Raw genomic sequence first — 18,854 nt, 5'->3', positions numbered from 1 at the left:
GTTTGGATTTTTTTTTTTCTCCCTTAATAATAAAAACCTTCATTTAAAAACTGCATTTTGTGTTTACTTGTGTTATCTTTGACTAATATTAAAATTTGTTTGATGATCTGAAACATTTAAATGTGACAGACATGCAAAGAAATTGGAAATCAGGAAGGGGGCAAACACTTTCACACCACTGTACATTCGCAATGATCTTGACGATCAAGTCACTTAACTGGTCAGACAAGTGTGACTCAGACAAAGCACTCCAGGAAGTAATGAATGTGTGCAATGTCTTTGTATCTGGAGAAGCACATTAAGATGATCATGCCCAGCTGACAAGAGCCTTTTGGAAGGCAGAATACAACGACAGGTAAACAAATCTCATGATCTTATATTGGGGGTTGTTATATATATAGTACGTTCAGACAAACTGCATTTACTTATTATATTTAACCTTTACTTTACCTTGCGAGACATTACAAATCCTTAATAATAATGAAGGCCTGATAAGTGCCAGAAGACACTTGTGGGAGGAAGAGAGGGAGAAGACAATGAAACAAACAAAAAACACAAAACAAACAAAAGGGAGGATAATGACTAAGTAATCAAATGAAAATAAAACGTTTACAAGTAGCTGAGAAGTATGTTAACTAATCGTTTAATCTACAGATCAGTTTTACATTTATCCCCATTTACAGCAGTTGAAATAATGATGAATAATGTGCTTACTGAAGATAAACAGAAATCACTGGACTATGTTGATTTTTCTTCATTATAAATACCAGAGATATAAGTTCATTACCTTTGAAAAAACACAAGCTTAAACACAGTTTACTTTTTAATTCATGAACAAACAGCAATACGAAATTAAAACAGTGGCAAAAACCCTCAAAGGGTGAAAATCTGAACACGATTCTGCACAAAACATTTAGCTTGTATGTTCCCTTTTAAAGTAGAACACGAAAGGAAAACCTTGCCAAGGTTTATTTTTTTAGGAGAGCTGTATGGGAAATAATATAACGTAGCTCAGACTTGTAAAAAAAAAAAAAAGCCTAAAAATGTAGTTTAACGTAAACCCCATTCCCTCGGCTAAACTTACAATACCAGCATTATCAAGATTAATATCTCTAAATATAAATATAAAAGTAGAAACAGCACTTTCACTTTCTGCTGCGTTGAAAGAGTCAGAAGTGACGATACAGAAACTAATTCCGGAGCTAGTTTGATCACTGAGTTGTAAATTACACGTCAGTGTGGCATTAAGAAGTGTTTTTCTTAAACACGTTGTAGGCATCAACTCAGAACACTTAACACCCTCACTAAGAAAATATAAAACGGTTTAATGCCGTGTTCTACTTTTATGCATTACATGAAACCTGATAAAAGTGCTTGTAGGGCCGAAGGTGGAAACAGTAGACAGGGAAAAGCAAAATAGAATATGACCTACGAGAAGGAATTTATCACACTTTACCTCCACAATGTTTAAAAAAAAAAAACAATACAGTTGTATTTTATTTTTGATAACGGGTAGTCTACATCCAGAATTTATCTACAGATAACAGAGCTTTGAGGGTATGGTATTGCCAAGTTTCTCAATATGACTCTGCCTGGGAAACCAGCATTTAGTTCAGACAGTGTCTTGTTGATAGAAATAAAGGCAGAGCATCAGTGGGGAGTACAGCACAAAATGTCAAGTAGTGCTCTACTGTCACCACTGTAAATCTTTTTCCTTGTGATAGGCTTCAGTTTCAGAGTATGTTGACACACACGCACATTAACAAAGGAAGAAAGAAAAATGGCTTGTACAAACAGAACACAGGTAAACAGAAAAAATCTGCAGATTCACTTAGACAAGATGGATGCCAATCCTGTGTCTGTAGGCTAACTATGAAGCTGAGCATAGAGACGGGAAGGACACGAAGACGGAAATAAAAGAAACAGGAAGAAAACTATTTCTGTCCAAAGACAGAACTACATTCACCGATTAGTCCTTTTAAAGCTCCCAAATAAATAAATTATGCAGTTTATTTAAACCCTTGCTAGTATTGGCAAGTTTCTCAATATGGATATTGAGGCTTTGTTTTTGTATTCTTAATCAGATATTAACAGTCTAAACTACATCACAGACAGATAAAGGTGTGATACCAGTTGTAAGTGCTGGAATCCTCTTATGACTTTATTTTCACATTTTCACTGTTAAAGAAAGCGGTAAATTATCGATTTTAGTTTTAGATTTTTCATGAATTTGCAAGAATTTCTAAAAAGTGTTTTTCCTTTTTGTCATTATGGGTTACTGGATGTAGATTGATGGAGAAAATGTTTTTTAAAAAGGAAAAGGGTCTGAATTATTTGTGAAGCAACTGTAAAACCAAACTGAGTCCTTACAATGACTCTTTACATTTGAATAATAAAAAGAGGTTTCATTAAATAGAATAAAATCATATCCACGGAAATTAGATGGAGACAACTCAACTAGTTAATCTGGTTTGAAATGCCCCATAATTTAAAAACGAGTCTGACTCTGTCTGGGAAACCAGCATTTAGTTCAGACAGTGTCTTGTTGATAGAAATAAAGGCAGAGCATCAGTGGGGAGTACAGCACAAAATGTCAAGTAGTGCTCTACTGTCACCACTGTTAATCTTTTTCCTTGTGATAGGCTTCAGTTTCAGAGTATGTTGACACACACGCACATTAACACAAACAGCTGAAACGGGGGAACCCATCTGGTATGCGCTCAGACATGTCGACTATCAGGTCGGCCTGCATTTTTTAATTGTTGTCTTCCTGGTAGCATTATCTAGGATTGTTTAACAGAAGGAACTTATACAACACATTGTAGTTTCAACCATCTGATCTCTCTACACAATACAAAGTTTACACTTTCAACACGAAAATATAAGCATGGCTTTTGATAAGTTTAATGAGAAATCCTTCTCTTGACTGTGTTTTCTCTCTGATCAGGATGGCAGTACCAAAGGCAATAGGATTTGTGGTCATTATTCTGGTTATAAGCTACAATCTGGAAAATCAGGTGTACAGACAGTCTCTGAATACCTTCTTTCAGGTAAAGAATCAGAATTGATAAGAAATAACACCAGCATTTGTGGTGTTATATGAGATACTGCAACTGCTTACATCACAGCAGTAATATACTGTATTAAAGATTCAATGGAGATAAGCTGCACATTTGAACTAACCTGATGATTTTTACAGGAATTAATGGGAATGAAAGCATCCCCCATCCATGTCAGACCAAAAAGAGCAAGTGCGTCACATTTTAATGGTATGAACAGAATGCATCAAGTATTTATCAGTCAATCATTTTGACTATTAACTGCGTCTGTCCTTATCATTGAGGTATCAGTTCTACATTGATACAGTATCTAATTATGTGTTTCAACCGTAGCTTCCTTAAATTCCACTGAGTATGAACTCCAAGTTGTAATAAGGATTTCTGACCCGGAGAGTCTCCGACTGATTTTGAACACACTCGAGTTTCCTTTACTGATCAACAGCACTGGGGAAATTACCAGCATTGACATCACAACAGGTAAAACGTCCTTTCACTCTGCTGCTCCATTGTTCAATACGTTTATTATATCTTCAGCAAACGTGTCATTAAACCTCGATGTTGTGTGCTGCTGGTTCTTCCCATAGTGTGTTCACCAAATATGACCAGATACCAGTGCACATGTGAGGAGAGCTTTGCTTGGTCCTTTAACAGCTGCATTAACCATGAGGCCTGTGATGACATCATCGGTGACACATGTGGATGCATTAATGCCCTGCCAGCAGACGGCCAGTACTGCCAGCCAAACAGCAGCCAAACAGGTAGCTGCTATCACACAATACATAATTTCATCACACACTCATGTGTTGTAAGAACACCTGCACATTTACCCCAAGCACTATATTTGAAGTATTTACACTGTGCCTTTTCTAGAGTGTTTTAATTTTATACTAAATATTTCTAAAAACCTAGAAAGCAAATATCAAAAACCAAGTTATTGCTATATAGTAAATAAAGCCTCCCAACAGTCCATAAAATAAAGTTTAGCTTTACTGCAACAATATTAAATTCCTTCTCATAATGTTAATGCATAATACTACTGTTCTGCTTTATGTCTTCAATGTCTCTTTTTTTTTTTTTACAGCGATAACACCAACCACACCATCTCCTTCACCACCACTCGGTATGATACATAAAATGTACAGCTATTTCAATGGTCTGGAAATACATATGTTGGCCTGTAAGCTTATAAAACTTATGGTTACAAGTTGGAAGTTTGAAGAATGGATCTACTGGCAGGATTGTGGGCATGCATGAGCAGGACAAACTGGGAGCATGTTGTTAACATTTTCGTGCGATCATGACCGACTTCTGTGATAAATGTTCTCCTGTTCTCCTCCACAGACCCAGTGATCATTGAAATAGATGTTGATTTGCGTGTCCCAGTCTCCACCGTGCCAACAAATTTCTTTGATATAGTCAGAGACACTCTGAGAAGTTTAACCTACCCTATAATCATCATTGAGTCTTTAAATGTAACAGACTTGAATTTCACTACAGGTAACTTACTTGTTTTCATATTTAATATAATGTAATGCTGCTTATAAAATAATGCATTATTTGTAATCTTGTTTAAATGTCTTTATAAGGGTGTTATCCGAACGCCACTCAAGGACTGCAGTGTCAATGTGAGGAGCAGTTTGCTTGGTCATGTGACAAGTGTAGCATCTACGGTGAATGCAGTAACGCCTCCACACAAACCTGTTCGTGCATAAATGGGCTTCCTTCTGATGGACAGTACTGTGAGCCAATCACAAGTAAGTGTTGCTACTTTGTATCATTTGCGACAAATACTGCATCTACCTTATCTGCCTGACTTTCTTACATGTGCTGACATAAACATAGGGTTTTGTTTAATTATCTGTCACATATATTCATGTACTTGAAGCTATGATGTTTTTCTTTATGGTTGCTCCTTAGGTATCCCTCTGTGTCCAACACTACCTCCTGGTATGGAAATATTTTTTTTTGATTTGGACCTCAACACATTCTGTAGTTGTTGAACTAAAAAACATTTATTGATCTAAAATAGCTTTTATCGATGATAACAGTTGCCGATTTTGTATTTGCAGAGATATCGACCACAACACCAACCACAATGACGACTACAACGATTTCAACAACAACCACAACATCTCCTTCACCACCAATCGGTATGATACATAAAATGTACAGCTAATTCAATGGTCTGGAAATACATATGTTGGCCTGTAAGCTTATAAAACTTATGGTCACAAGTTGGAAGTTTGAAGAATGGATCTATTGGCAGGATTGTGGGCATGCATGAGCAGGGGAATGGACAAACTGGGAGCATGTTATTAACATTTTCGTGCGATCATGACCGACTTCTGTGATAAATGTTCTCCTGTTCTCCTCCACAGACCCAGTGATCATTGAAATAGATGTTGATTTGCGTGTCCCAGTCTCCACCGTGCCAACAAATTTCTTTGATATAGTCAGAGACACTCTGAGAAGTTTAACCTACCCTATAATCATCGTTGAGTCTTTAAATGTGACAGACTTGAATTTCACTACAGGTAACTTACTTGTTTTCATATTTAATATAATGCAATGCTGCTTATAAAATAATGCATTGTTTGTAATCTTGTTTAAATGTCTTTATAAGGGTGTTATCCGAACGCCACTCAAGGACTGCAGTGTCAATGTGAGGAGCAGTTTGCTTGGTCATGTGACAAGTGTAGCATCTACGGTGAATGCAGTAACGCCTCCACACAAACCTGTTCCTGCATAAATGGGCTTCCTTCTGATGGACAGTTCTGTGAGCCAATCACAAGTAAGTGTTGCTACTTTGTATCATTTGCGACAAATACTGCATCTACCTTATCTGCCTGACTTTCTTACATGTGCTGACATAAACATAGGGTTTTGTTTAATTATCTGTCACATATATTCATGTACTTGAAGCTATGATGTTTTTCTTTATGGTTGCTCCTTAGGTATCCCTCTGTGTCCAACACTACCTCCTGGTATGGAAATATTTTTCTTTGATTTGGACCTCAACACATTCTGTAGTTGTTGAACTAAAAAACATTTATTGATCTAAAATAGCTTTTATCGATGATAACAGTTGCTGATTTTGTATTTGCAGAGATATCGACCACAACACCAACCACAATGACGACTACAACGATTTCAACAACAACCACAACATCTCCTTCACCACCAATCGGTATGATACATAAAATGTACAGCTAATTCAATGGTCTGGAAATACATATGTTGGCCTTTAGGCTTATGAAACTTAGAACCATGTAAACTCTCAATTTAAGCACAAACAGGCAAAGTTTGATATGTAGCACACAGGGGTAGAGAATGGATGTACTGGCAGGATTGTGGGCATGCCTGAGACAAAAATGGACAAACTGGGAGCATGTTGTTAACATTTTCATGCAAGTATTGTTCTGAATGATCATGACCGACTTCTGTGATAAATGTTCTCCTGTTCTCCTCCACAGCCCCAGTGATCATTGAAATAGTTGTTGATTTGCGTGTCCCAGTCTCCACCGTGCCAACAAATTTCTTTGATCTAGTCAGAGACACTCTGAGAAGTTTAACCTACCCTATAATCATCATTGAGTCTTTAAATGTAACAGACTTGAATTTCACTACAGGTAACTTACTTGTTTTCATATTTAATATAATGTAATGCTGCTTATAAAATAATGCATTATTTGTAATCTTGTTTAAATGTCTTTATAAGGGTGTTATCCGAACGCCACTCAAGGACTGCAGTGTCAATGTGAGGAGCAGTTTGCTTGGTCATGTGACAAGTGTAGCATCTACGGTGAATGCAGTAACGCCTCCACACAAACCTGTTCGTGCATAAATGGGCTTCCTTCTGATGGACAGTACTGTGAGCCAATCACAAGTAAGTGTTGCTACTTTGTATCATTTGCGACAAATACTGCATCTACCTTATCTGCCTGACTTTCTTACATGTGCTGACATAAACATAGGGTTTTGTTTAATTATCTGTCACATATATTCATGTACTTGAAGCTATGATGTTTTTCTTTATGGTTGCTCCTTAGGTATCCCTCTGTGTCCAACACTACCTCCTGGTATGGAAATATTTTTTTTTGATTTGGACCTCAACACATTCTGTAGTTGTTGAACTAAAAAACATTTATTGATCTAAAATAGCTTTTATCGATGATAACAGTTGCCGATTTTGTATTTGCAGAGATATCGACCACAACACCAACCACAATGACGACTACAACGATTTCAACAACAACCACAACATCTCCTTCACCACCAATCGGTATGATACATAAAATGTACAGCTAATTCAATGGTCTGGAAATACATATGTTGGCCTGTAAGCTTATAAAACTTATGGTCACAAGTTGGAAGTTTGAAGAATGGATCTATTGGCAGGATTGTGGGCATGCATGAGCAGGGGAATGGACAAACTGGGAGCATGTTATTAACATTTTCGTGCGATCATGACCGACTTCTGTGATAAATGTTCTCCTGTTCTCCTCCACAGACCCAGTGATCATTGAAATAGATGTTGATTTGCGTGTCCCAGTCTCCACCGTGCCAACAAATTTCTTTGATATAGTCAGAGACACTCTGAGAAGTTTAACCTACCCTATAATCATCGTTGAGTCTTTAAATGTGACAGACTTGAATTTCACTACAGGTAACTTACTTGTTTTCATATTTAATATAATGCAATGCTGCTTATAAAATAATGCATTGTTTGTAATCTTGTTTAAATGTCTTTATAAGGGTGTTATCCGAACGCCACTCAAGGACTGCAGTGTCAATGTGAGGAGCAGTTTGCTTGGTCATGTGACAAGTGTAGCATCTACGGTGAATGCAGTAACGCCTCCACACAAACCTGTTCCTGCATAAATGGGCTTCCTTCTGATGGACAGTTCTGTGAGCCAATCACAAGTAAGTGTTGCTACTTTGTATCATTTGCGACAAATACTGCATCTACCTTATCTGCCTGACTTTCTTACATGTGCTGACATAAACATAGGGTTTTGTTTAATTATCTGTCACATATATTCATGTACTTGAAGCTATGATGTTTTTCTTTATGGTTGCTCCTTAGGTATCCCTCTGTGTCCAACACTACCTCCTGGTATGGAAATATTTTTCTTTGATTTGGACCTCAACACATTCTGTAGTTGTTGAACTAAAAAACATTTATTGATCTAAAATAGCTTTTATCGATGATAACAGTTGCTGATTTTGTATTTGCAGAGATATCGACCACAACACCAACCACAATGACGACTACAACGATTTCAACAACAACCACAACATCTCCTTCACCACCAATCGGTATGATACATAAAATGTACAGCTAATTCAATGGTCTGGAAATACATATGTTGGCCTTTAGGCTTATGAAACTTAGAACCATGTAAACTCTCAATTTAAGCACAAACAGGCAAAGTTTGATATGTAGCACACAGGGGTAGAGAATGGATGTACTGGCAGGATTGTGGGCATGCCTGAGACAAAAATGGACAAACTGGGAGCATGTTGTTAACATTTTCATGCAAGTATTGTTCTGAATGATCATGACCGACTTCTGTGATAAATGTTCTCCTGTTCTCCTCCACAGCCCCAGTGATCATTGAAATAGTTGTTGATTTGCGTGTCCCAGTCTCCACCGTGCCAACAAATTTCTTTGATCTAGTCAGAGACGCTCTGAGAAATTTAACCTACCCTATAATCATCAGTGAGTCTTTAAATGTAGCAGACTTAAATTTCACCACAGGTAATAACTTCAGATTACTTACTTGTTTTCACAGTAAATATAATTTAATGCTGCTTATAAAATAATGCATTATTTGTAATCTTTTTTAAATGTCTTTATAAGGGTGTTATCCGAACGCCACTCAAGGACTGCAGTGTCAATGTGAGGAGCAGTTTGCTTGGTCATGTGACAAGTGTAGCATCTACGGTGAATGCAGTAACGCCTCCACACAAACCTGTTCCTGCATAAATGGGCTTCCTTCTGATGGACAGTTCTGTGAGCCAATCACAAGTAAGTGTTGCTACTTTGTATCATTTGCGACAAATCCCTCTGTGTCCAACACTACCTCCTGGTATGGAAATATTTTTCTTTGATTTGGACCTCAACACATTCTGTAGTTGTTGAACTAAAAAACATTTATTGATCTAAAATAGCTTTTATCGATGATAACAGTTGCTGATTTTGTATTTGCAGAGATATCGACCACAACACCAATAACAATCACCACAACAATGATGCCAAACACAACAACCATGGTGCCAAACACAACCACAATGATGCCAAACACAACAACCATGGTGCCAAACACAACAACAGCGATGCCAAACACAACAACTATGGTGCCAAACACAACAACAGCGATGCCAAACACAACAACCATGGTGCCAAACACAACCACAATGATGCCAAACACAACAACCATGGTGCCAAACACAACAACAGCGATGCCAAACACAACAACTATGGTGCCAAACACAACAACAGCGATGCCAAACACAACAACCATGGTGCCAAACACAACCACAATGATGCCAAACACAACAACCATGGTGCCAAACACAACAACAACAACAATCCCACCCACCACAACAACAACGACTCCAACGGTTTCACCAACAACCCCAGTGACAACAATAACACCAACAAATGTTCCTGCTGAACAGAGGACCTTTGAACTTATCATGAACATAGATTTCCAAGAGTCATACAATGAACCAACAAATCCAGTTTACCAAGACATTAACAATGCTGTAAGTTTTGAAGCATCCTCTTTCTGTGTCATTAATTTCCCTCCCATTGCTATTGCACTGATTGTGATATGTTATCCTGGTTTGGCTATGTCACTTTCTCAAACAGGTTCAAAGCCAATGCCAGCAGCACATCTCAAGTTTTATTTCAGCTGAGGTAACTGATTTGCGGTAAGCCAAATTTGTATCCTTCTAATCTAAACAATATCTCTTGTACTGTCATGGCTCAAAGTACAGCAGTGTTGGTCATTCAGTGGATCCACCAATTTAGTCAACTGTTAGATTGTCAGGAAATTTTGAACACACTCTTGTGGCTTATCTGACTCTTCCTTTAGTGACAATTTTGGATAGACTAGGATAGTCTGATGATACCATGAATTTGTCTCCTGTGTCACTGAAGGTATTTAAGGGTTTCCATATGGTTTACCCTCATGTCTTTGTGATCCCTCACTTTTTTTTAGCACCACCAGTAGGTCAAATATTTCACTTTTTTCATGAAAACCTGTCAGCATGTTCTTGATGGATTGGCACAACATTTGCTCCAGACAGTAATGTTGCCCAGATGTATCTTAAGGCCTTTGATGGGATTTCATTTGTTACAGCCATGTGGTTGACGTATGAATGAAATGTGTCAAATATCACTGGATGGATTGCCATACTTTTGATCACTTGAGTGTTCTTCAAGTGTGATTTTCTGGTCAAAATTTTAGTTTGCCCAATACCATGACTTATACCCCCTTTTTGTTTATAACTCTGATGCAAGTTGGCATCATGGATGTAATTAGCACACTGTGCAGAACTAAGCATTACGTTTGAAACATCACTGGTTATAGCTGTAGACTCTTAGACCTTATTCTGGGAGAAATAATTTCCTGTATTAAGTGTTTTGTTTTACAAAAGCATTTGTGTATTTTGGCTAATCTGGCATTGGCCTTGACCAAGGGAGTATTAATATGGAACTATATACAAATATGTACACACTGACTTTAACCTACTATTGATCACTTACAGGGCAGTAGGGGTTTAAAGTTTTGAGTAGTGAATATTCACTCTTTAAGATTCTTATGGTGGTTAACATTAAGTTACCAAAGCAGGTATAATATGGTTCTAAATGAGGGACAACACACATGTTGGTGGTTGGATTTTCACTGGGATTCCATTCTGCATTGCAGGAGCGGCAGCACCATCGCTACCTACAATGTCCGTGCTACTTCTTTTGAAGAAACAGAAATTGATGCAGTTAATACTGGGTTATTCAAAACCCTGTCAGAAACATACCCTATGATATTTGACAGTAAGGCAGTCTAATACATTCATAATTTTATAATGTCACACTTGCAATGTTTGTCAGGCCAAAAATATCTGAACTTTGTGTACAGATGGTTGTATTATAATTGTCTGCCCTCTGGGTATATTTTCAGGCGTGACACCCCTACAGTTTAATCCAACTGAAGTATTTTTTGAGAAAAGTGTGACGGTGACATGCGGCCCTCCGCCAGCGGATCTTAATTTTAGTGCCAGCTTTGCTGCAGAGTGGACACGTAATGGCCAGCGCATACCTGAAGATAGTGAACACGTATTTTCAAGACAGGATGGAGCAGCAACATTGACTGTGTTAAGATTTTTTGGCAGTGACAATGGTAAGAAATAGATGGAGTGTGGTACTAACAGTCCCAAATTATGCACATTTAAACTGAGGGTAGTGCCTAGGAATTTTCTCTTAGTGCTCTGGCTTGAGAATTTGTAAAATCTTGAATAGCTTCATGTCAATCTTTGTTGTACATTGCAAAATCAACACTGTCAGTGCATTCACTGTCTCACCAGACCCACCCATGCCAAAGAAATATATCTGACCTTATGACAGTGAGGGAAATTATGTATACCTTTATTTATTGTTAAAAGTGGTATTACAGACTAAGGACCACACCAACATCTAAACAGTGAAGTGACATGTGCAGAGAACATGAATATGCTGTAAGTATGCTGCAGCTGGGACGCTAATAAGCTGTCTAGCCTGCAAACTGGCTGTCAGTCTGAATGTCTTTGTGTGGAATGCTGACAAACACTAACTGTTTCACACCAGTGGGGTTTAACAGAAATCTCCATCTACTTAGAGATAATTAACATTATTCCAATGATTCCAAAAATAGGATGTCATGCTCTCATCCCACATATCCTCTGGACTCATATAATGATAATCATCTTTGGTTTCAGGACAGTATGAATGTATGCTGAGACGGGGAGACAATTCAATTTTCATACAGAAATCGGACAGAAGGTTTGCTTTTAAAGACACACCCTTAATCCAAGTGACACCAGTAAGAAGAAATGTGAGGTGTGAGGATGAAAATGTGGAACTGAAGTGCTCTGTCAACAGTCCCTACACGGTTGAGTTTCTGAACTTGCCTGTTGCAGGTAAACCTGAAACATACAAAAACCCCAATTCAAATCTACTGTTAGAAAAATGATTTACATACCATGTGCTCACTCAATTATTTGTGATGATAGGAATTTCTCTTGATTTGTGACGAAAAGAAGTTTTTTTTTATTACCAGTTGTTTTTGTTGTTCTTAAGGCACAGATCGTGAGATTACCTATCTGTTTCCATTACCTGATGACTGTACAAACCAGGAAAGGAAGTTCACCTGTCAATCAAAAACTAATTCAGTATTTAAAGGAGAAATCACACTGCGGTTGTCCACAGAGCGTGAGTACAGATCAAAAATGTACAGACCATACGATAATAATAATAATAATAATACAATTCCAGTAGTTTCCCTGTAATTTGGAGCACTGAGGTCAAACCATGTTTTTTTCTCTCCAGAGTTTCTGTGTGATGATCCAGAATTTGGTCGCGGAACAATAGATTTCGAGGCTGCAGCTCCCTGCCAACCGAACAAGGTGGGAGAGATTACAGCAGTTTGTAAAGCAAATGGTAACTTTGAAGATCGACAAGACAACTGTGTCCTACTTCCTGTTCAGGAGCTGCTTGACCAATCTGAGGTGACTGAGTTCTCCACTGGTTTCTGACATCAAATTAAGCTTGCTTTTCTTTTCTTTTCCCCCTTTATCAGCCCCTACGGGAGATCGGGATCTCGAGATTGAAATAATTAACACAAATTAAAGCAATCTCTGCAGTATTTGCAGGAGCTTACAATTTTTGCAAAATTCCTGCAATAATTCTGCAAAACATTTTCTCAACAGAAGCTGCTGAAAGTATTACAGCATAGACTAGCCTTTCCAAAACAAAACTAGCTTTATTAACATAAATAACTCCCCCTGTGAGGAATTTGTCAAATTATCTCTATACATATTTCAAATAGTAAGAGACTGTAATTTGTTTTTGTGCACCCCGTAGGCATATGTGTTGAATTAATATTATTCATAAAGCACTCAAAGCTCTTACTGCAACAGCAGATGTAGCCTTTGTATTCTATATTACAGGCAAATATTTTATTTGTAAAGCTGTCACTTTTATGAAATATTTGTGTAACTTAGAACCCTATGGTTCTTAAGGTTAAAAAAAAAAAAAAAAAAAAAAAAAAAAAAAAACTATATCTATAAAGATTATAAGTAAAATATTTCTTTGATTTACAGCATTTTTATAATCATAGGAAGTGATTATATTTTACTTTTTATCAGACAATTGTTAAGAGAATTGCAATTTTTTTTTTGTTGCCTCGTATTTTTTGCTAATTTTCACAATTTCACAGCAAGACACTTACTTAAGACATTGCAAATAATTTTTTTTTTAGAAAAGCTGCTGCAAAATCAAGCATATTTTATTTTGGAACAATCACAAAAAAACGGTGTAATCCTGAAGGGATTTGATTATATTCATAAAGGGCGATTAGCTGAGACCTTTAAGGCATTCCTTTAAAGCAAACAAAATGTCCACCATTTGGAGGGACAACAGTTAACATTGATTGACACTGGCAAATTTTCAAAGTGGGCTAACTCTGCTCTGTTCTTTTCACATTGCGTGAACACTTAGCCCCTTTTCACACGCATTGCAAACCTCAGTCCGACATTATACAAGTCACACTGCACTTGCCTGAAACAAAGAACAAAAACGGATACTATGCAGATAATTTTAAAGATGCTACGAGAGAATACGGATTCTATAATACTATAGTAACTTAAATTTGATTGTTGACATAATATGTATCACCAATCTTTTCTTTTCTTTTGTCTCTGAAAATGTCACAGTTCTTGAATAACAATTCACTGCCAGTATTCTTGGACCAGCTCAGCAATGTCACTGCCAACTTCACTGCGGAGGTGGTTGATTCTCCGGCCACCATTGCAGCCATCGTGAGAATACTCAACAATGTAGCCAACGCGTCTTCAACACTGAATATCTTAATAAGTACTTCTTCAATGGAGGTATGTGAATTACTCTGCTGAAGTTTACACATCATAAACAATACATGTTTTTAGATCTAATATCTATGTTTCTTTCAATGTAGGATGTCCTGGAAACTGCAGGTATTCTCACCACAGAGGGAGCACAGCAATCATGGGCCACTCTGAACACCAATGATACCTTAAGCTCAACATCAAGAAGTAACATCCCCCAAGCTAAAAGTAGTAGCTCATCCTTATTACAGTCTCTTGAGATCATAACGAGTGGCCTTACAAATGGCACTTTTGACATTGACACACCTTCCATTCTCCTGAGTAAAACAACATTCACAGACACTTTCAATGCTGACATTAATTCTTCAGTGGAGATCGACATACCAGAAGCCGATGGAGGGAATAAGTCAATCACTGTGATTACATTTGCCTCAATGGATAACGTTCTCCCTCCAAGAGACGAACTCAATTCATCGCTCGATGTTATCAATGGCAGGGTCGTGCTTGTTCAGTCCAGTGGCACCATCAATAATATCTCACTAACATTTGATATTATAAATGACAGTCTTGCGAACCCTAAGTGCGTTTTCTGGAACTTCAGCCTCTTCGATGGTCTCGGAGGATGGGACGACGAGGGCTGCATGCTGGTGCGCAACATAAACGAAACCGTCACCTGCAATTGTGACCATCTGACCTCATTCTCGATCCTCATGTCACCCTTCAGTCCAAATGACCCTGTGCTGGACTTTATAACCTACATTGGAGTTGGAATATCCATGGCTTCCTTGGTCATATGCCTCATCATTGAAGCTGTCATATGGAGAAAAATCAGAAGAATTCCGACATCTTACTTGCGTCACGTTTCCATTGTAAACATTGCCGTGTCTCTCCTGATTGCAAATATTTGGTTTATTATTGGGGCGGCCATTTCAGATGCAAAGGAGGAAAACCAACCAGCATGCACTGCAGCTACATTTTTTATCCATTTTTTCTACCTAGCCCTGTTCTTCTGGATGTTAGCCTCAGCCCTGCTGCTGCTTTACCGCGCAGTCAGTGTTTTCGGTGGGGATTTGTCAAAATCATCTTTGTTGGCTATCGGATTCTGTCTAGGCTATGGAGCACCTCTCATCATCACAATCATAACCATAGCTGTAACAGCACCCAAAGGAGAATACGTCCGAGGGACTGGGGTTTGCTGGCTAAACTGGTTCGACTCAAAGGCTCTACTGGCATTTGTGATCCCGGCACTGTTGATAGTGCTGATAAACTTCATCATCCTGCTTGTGGTCTTGTACAAAATGTTGAGGAGTAGGGTAACGAGTGATGCTGCAAATGCAGGTGAGAGGAACGTTCTCGTTGTTATTGCCAGGAGTTTGGCTGTGCTCACACCATTTTTTGGATTAACTTGGGGTCTGGGAGTTGGAACTATGACTGACCCAAACAACTTAGGGATCCATTATTCATTTGCATTCTTCAATGCACTGCAGGTACGTCTGTATGTTATGCTGTAGTACTTACTATTGTTTAATGCAGTCTTAATGGTGAACTTGCCTTCTATCACTGAATAACTCATAGCTAATGTCCCTCTGTGTTTGTATCAAGGGTTTCTTCATATTGGTGTTTGGAACACTGTTGGACAAAAAGGTATGTCTCAATATTCAAATATTTATCAGCTTCATTAAAAGGAAAATTCCCTCTGAAGTAGAACTTATGTCTCTAATAATGTGTAGTTAATGATTTGGATGAAAAATTTACCAGGATTCCAATCTCCATTTTGAATTACCAACAAACTGCTACAGTAAATGCTCTCAACAAGAATTTACTCTAGGGTTTACTAACCTCTACTAATAAAGCAGCATGAATACCACTACAAAAGTTGTCCCACCCACAATTGTGCTTCTATACAATCAGGGTTATGAGTGCACAAACATAAGTGAGCTGCTTTGTTCTTTGTCAGGCTTGACACCATGAAGTGGTGGAAGATATGAGCTTCAACCTTTAAACTTTACCATCTCTTCTTCACATCTTGTTTCAGTTTTATTGTAGTGTACTCAGTTTTGTCAATTCACTTTTCAGGTGCGGTCAGAAATAACAATAAAGTCAAAGGTTTCAAGTAGTGGGACAAGGGTAAGAACAGTTTTCTCACTCATATCACTTTTTTAATTAGGTCGCTTTTAATTTATTGTGGTGGTTAATTTTTTTGCTTTTTCTCTTGTTTTAGAGCACCAGTGCTGGAAACTCCTCGAGTGGACTGGGATTTATTTTTAAAAGGAGACGAGCAAGAGGTAGAGCGGAAAAGAACAAACTACAGCTCAATTTTAAAAATGATAATGTAGCATTTTTATTTGGTGTGCTAGTGGTTTTTATTTCAGTTGGTCAGGCGGTCTACACTTTGGTCCAGAATGAAATCAACTGTCGGATGGATTGCCATTAAATTTGGACATAATAGTGCTCTGAGGATGAATCCTTTTCCTAATTCCTTCAGTGAACATTTATATTTGAATTAACTACAATGCTTCACACAAACATCTGCACCACCATTTGTGGTTTTCCCAAAATAAAATCTGATAATTTTGGTGATTGCGTTACTTTTCATCAGGTCAAACTTTCACTTTATCTAATAATATATATATATATATATATATATATATATATATATATATATATATAGATAATATAATATAATATAATATAATATAATATATATAATAATAATAAAAATAATATCTAATCTTTGACCAGATACCTACAAAGTACTCTGCTTTGTTTAGTAGTAGTAACCAAATGTTAGCAGGCTAACACACACAAAAAAAGGATTTCTTTAGGAACCATTAACTGTGAAACATCTGGTTGCTAATGTTATCACTGTAAGCATGTTCATATGCTGACCTTACAATTTAGCTCAGAGCTTTGTTGTAAAAAAATTACACCCTCTTGCTGAGGTACAATATCTGCCCATGTATTGTTTTGCCACAGTCTGAATGATGTTTTTTTTTTCTTTTTTTTTTTAGATGGCTACAACATCTCTGGTACATCCGGGGAATTTCCGTCTTCCACCAACACTTAACAATCTATGCAGACAGCTCTGGTCAGTTCGTTTGACAACAAACCAATCAAACCAGTTTCTGTATGGTCTTTACACACTAAGGGCATTTTTTTGGAACGCCAATATATTTTTGAAAGTGTTGTTTTTGTCATGAGCACGTTCACATCGAACAGAAATATTTGTGTGGCAAAAAAGCAACATTTTCTTTTTTCGGAAGGAGGTCAGTTTTTCTGAGTTGGTGCACCATAAGTAAAGGCATCAACTAATCAAATGGTTAATTTCAGGTATTGTAACATTCCAAGTTTTTCTGTGGGGTATATTTAGTCACACATGCAGAGAGATGTTCAGGCCACCCCCAAAACTTTTCTTGAGCAGACAGAGCACACTGCTTCATCCATGTTGGTCAGCTCACCTGTATCTTCAGGTCTGAACCCCAAATATTCCCAAATAAAACTCCTTCATTCTGATTTCGGCTGCCTGCCTGTTTGTCCAGCTGCAGATTACAGCATCCTGGTGTCAGTTAAAATAAGTTTTCATCACCACAGTATTCCTTATTACCAGCCACGACATTTTTAAAAGTATATTTTTGCCATTTTGATACCATTGTTTTAACTGAAGAATGAGAAGGTGTGAATCTATTCGGACCTTTTCGAACACAAATTCACATCGCTGTGAAATATTTAACAGTTAGTATTTTGCATTTTTGTGTCCTTTATTTTTGACGCTTTCGGTGTGTAAAGACCTCATGTCATAGTATTCACTGTACTATTTTAAATCAACAAAGTGTCCACAAAGTAGATGCAAAATGGCTTTTCTTTTGGTTCACTTCACAAATCAAATCAGTTAGAAAGGGCAAGGCCGTCTTACACAGATCAGTGAACTTGTTTACTGAAGGGGTTGCATCACTGACAAATTAATGTGGACGGTCCTATCAGTCAAAATTTAATTTCAGCAGGTAAAGGAAGTCTCAGGATACACTCAGGATATATACGATGAGACAAGACTTCCATAAAGCCTCAGACAATGTTAACTGGCCCACTAACATCCTAGTCACTCTTTCCAGGCTACAACCAGATACACTTAATCTGTCCTATATATGTATGATTTCTTCACTCAATACATGTGATGTCACTTAATGTAGTTTTGAACATCTACGTCTTCATTTTGTTCTGCTGTTAATTTTGAAAAATGCAGATTGCTACTCTAATATATCTCCTGTGGAAAACAGCTTGTAAATCTTTTTTCATGTGTTTGTAATGAATGAAAATGTATTATTAATTGAAATTAAAGCCTCTAAAAAAGCCCTTCACACTTTTTTTTGACAGTTTCTGCTTCACACAATCTGTTAATCTGCCACATTCTTTTGTCTTAAAAAAAAAAACTACCTGTGAGAGTTGGATGAAAGCACGGTGGCAGTTTTACATGCTTTCAATTTTACTTTAAAACCATTGACAGCAAATGGCAGCTGATAGCTCAGTTACTACAGTTGGGTTGATAATATCACAGGCCTAAAATGTTAAACCGCAACAACTCAGTGCTCAAATCAGTGGATTTGAGCACTGAGTTGTTGCGGTTTAACATGAGGCTATGTGCTGCATGCCGTCCCGATTATGTGATAGCAC

The 18,854-nt window shown here is 37.5% G+C and overlaps 1 protein-coding gene across 2 annotated transcripts; it reads left to right on the top strand.

Annotated features, from left to right (window-relative positions):
• The first annotated feature begins 286 nt into the window (after positions 1–286).
• LOC138203672 (adhesion G protein-coupled receptor F5-like) lies at positions 287–18,541 on the top strand. Of its 2 annotated transcripts, XR_011178735.1 has the most exons (38): positions 287–355; positions 2,948–3,050; positions 3,200–3,269; positions 3,393–3,536; positions 3,644–3,817; positions 4,141–4,179; positions 4,401–4,556; positions 4,646–4,813; positions 4,977–5,006; positions 5,129–5,209; positions 5,438–5,593; positions 5,683–5,850; positions 6,014–6,043; positions 6,166–6,246; positions 6,533–6,688; positions 6,778–6,945; positions 7,109–7,138; positions 7,261–7,341; positions 7,570–7,725; positions 7,815–7,982; positions 8,146–8,175; positions 8,298–8,378; positions 8,665–8,820; positions 8,923–9,090; positions 9,274–9,830; positions 9,937–9,998; positions 11,000–11,121; positions 11,249–11,467; positions 12,042–12,242; positions 12,403–12,534; positions 12,652–12,830; positions 14,037–14,213; positions 14,297–15,673; positions 15,789–15,830; positions 16,263–16,313; positions 16,408–16,471; positions 17,198–17,634; positions 17,973–18,541. XR_011178735.1 is itself a non-coding variant. In XM_069158690.1 (37 exons), the coding sequence occupies exons 2-37, from the start codon at positions 2,949–2,951 to the stop codon at positions 17,251–17,253; spliced, it is 5,832 nt and encodes a 1,943-aa protein (XP_069014791.1). In that variant the 5' UTR covers positions 287–355; position 2,948; the 3' UTR covers positions 17,254–18,541. The 2 variants fall into 2 exon arrangements, 1 of the variants encoding a protein (XP_069014791.1); XM_069158690.1 differs by having other exon boundaries at positions 17,198–18,541.
• Positions 18,542–18,854: the final 313 nt, after the last annotated feature.

This window comes from Embiotoca jacksoni, unplaced genomic scaffold (genome assembly GCF_022577435.1).
Source record: "Embiotoca jacksoni isolate LCO1_2020_lvr unplaced genomic scaffold, fEmbJac1.0.p SCAF_23, whole genome shotgun sequence".
NCBI classification, from domain to species: Eukaryota; Metazoa; Chordata; class Actinopteri; family Embiotocidae; genus Embiotoca; species Embiotoca jacksoni.
This window is presented reverse-complemented; position numbering and strand designations above follow the sequence as displayed.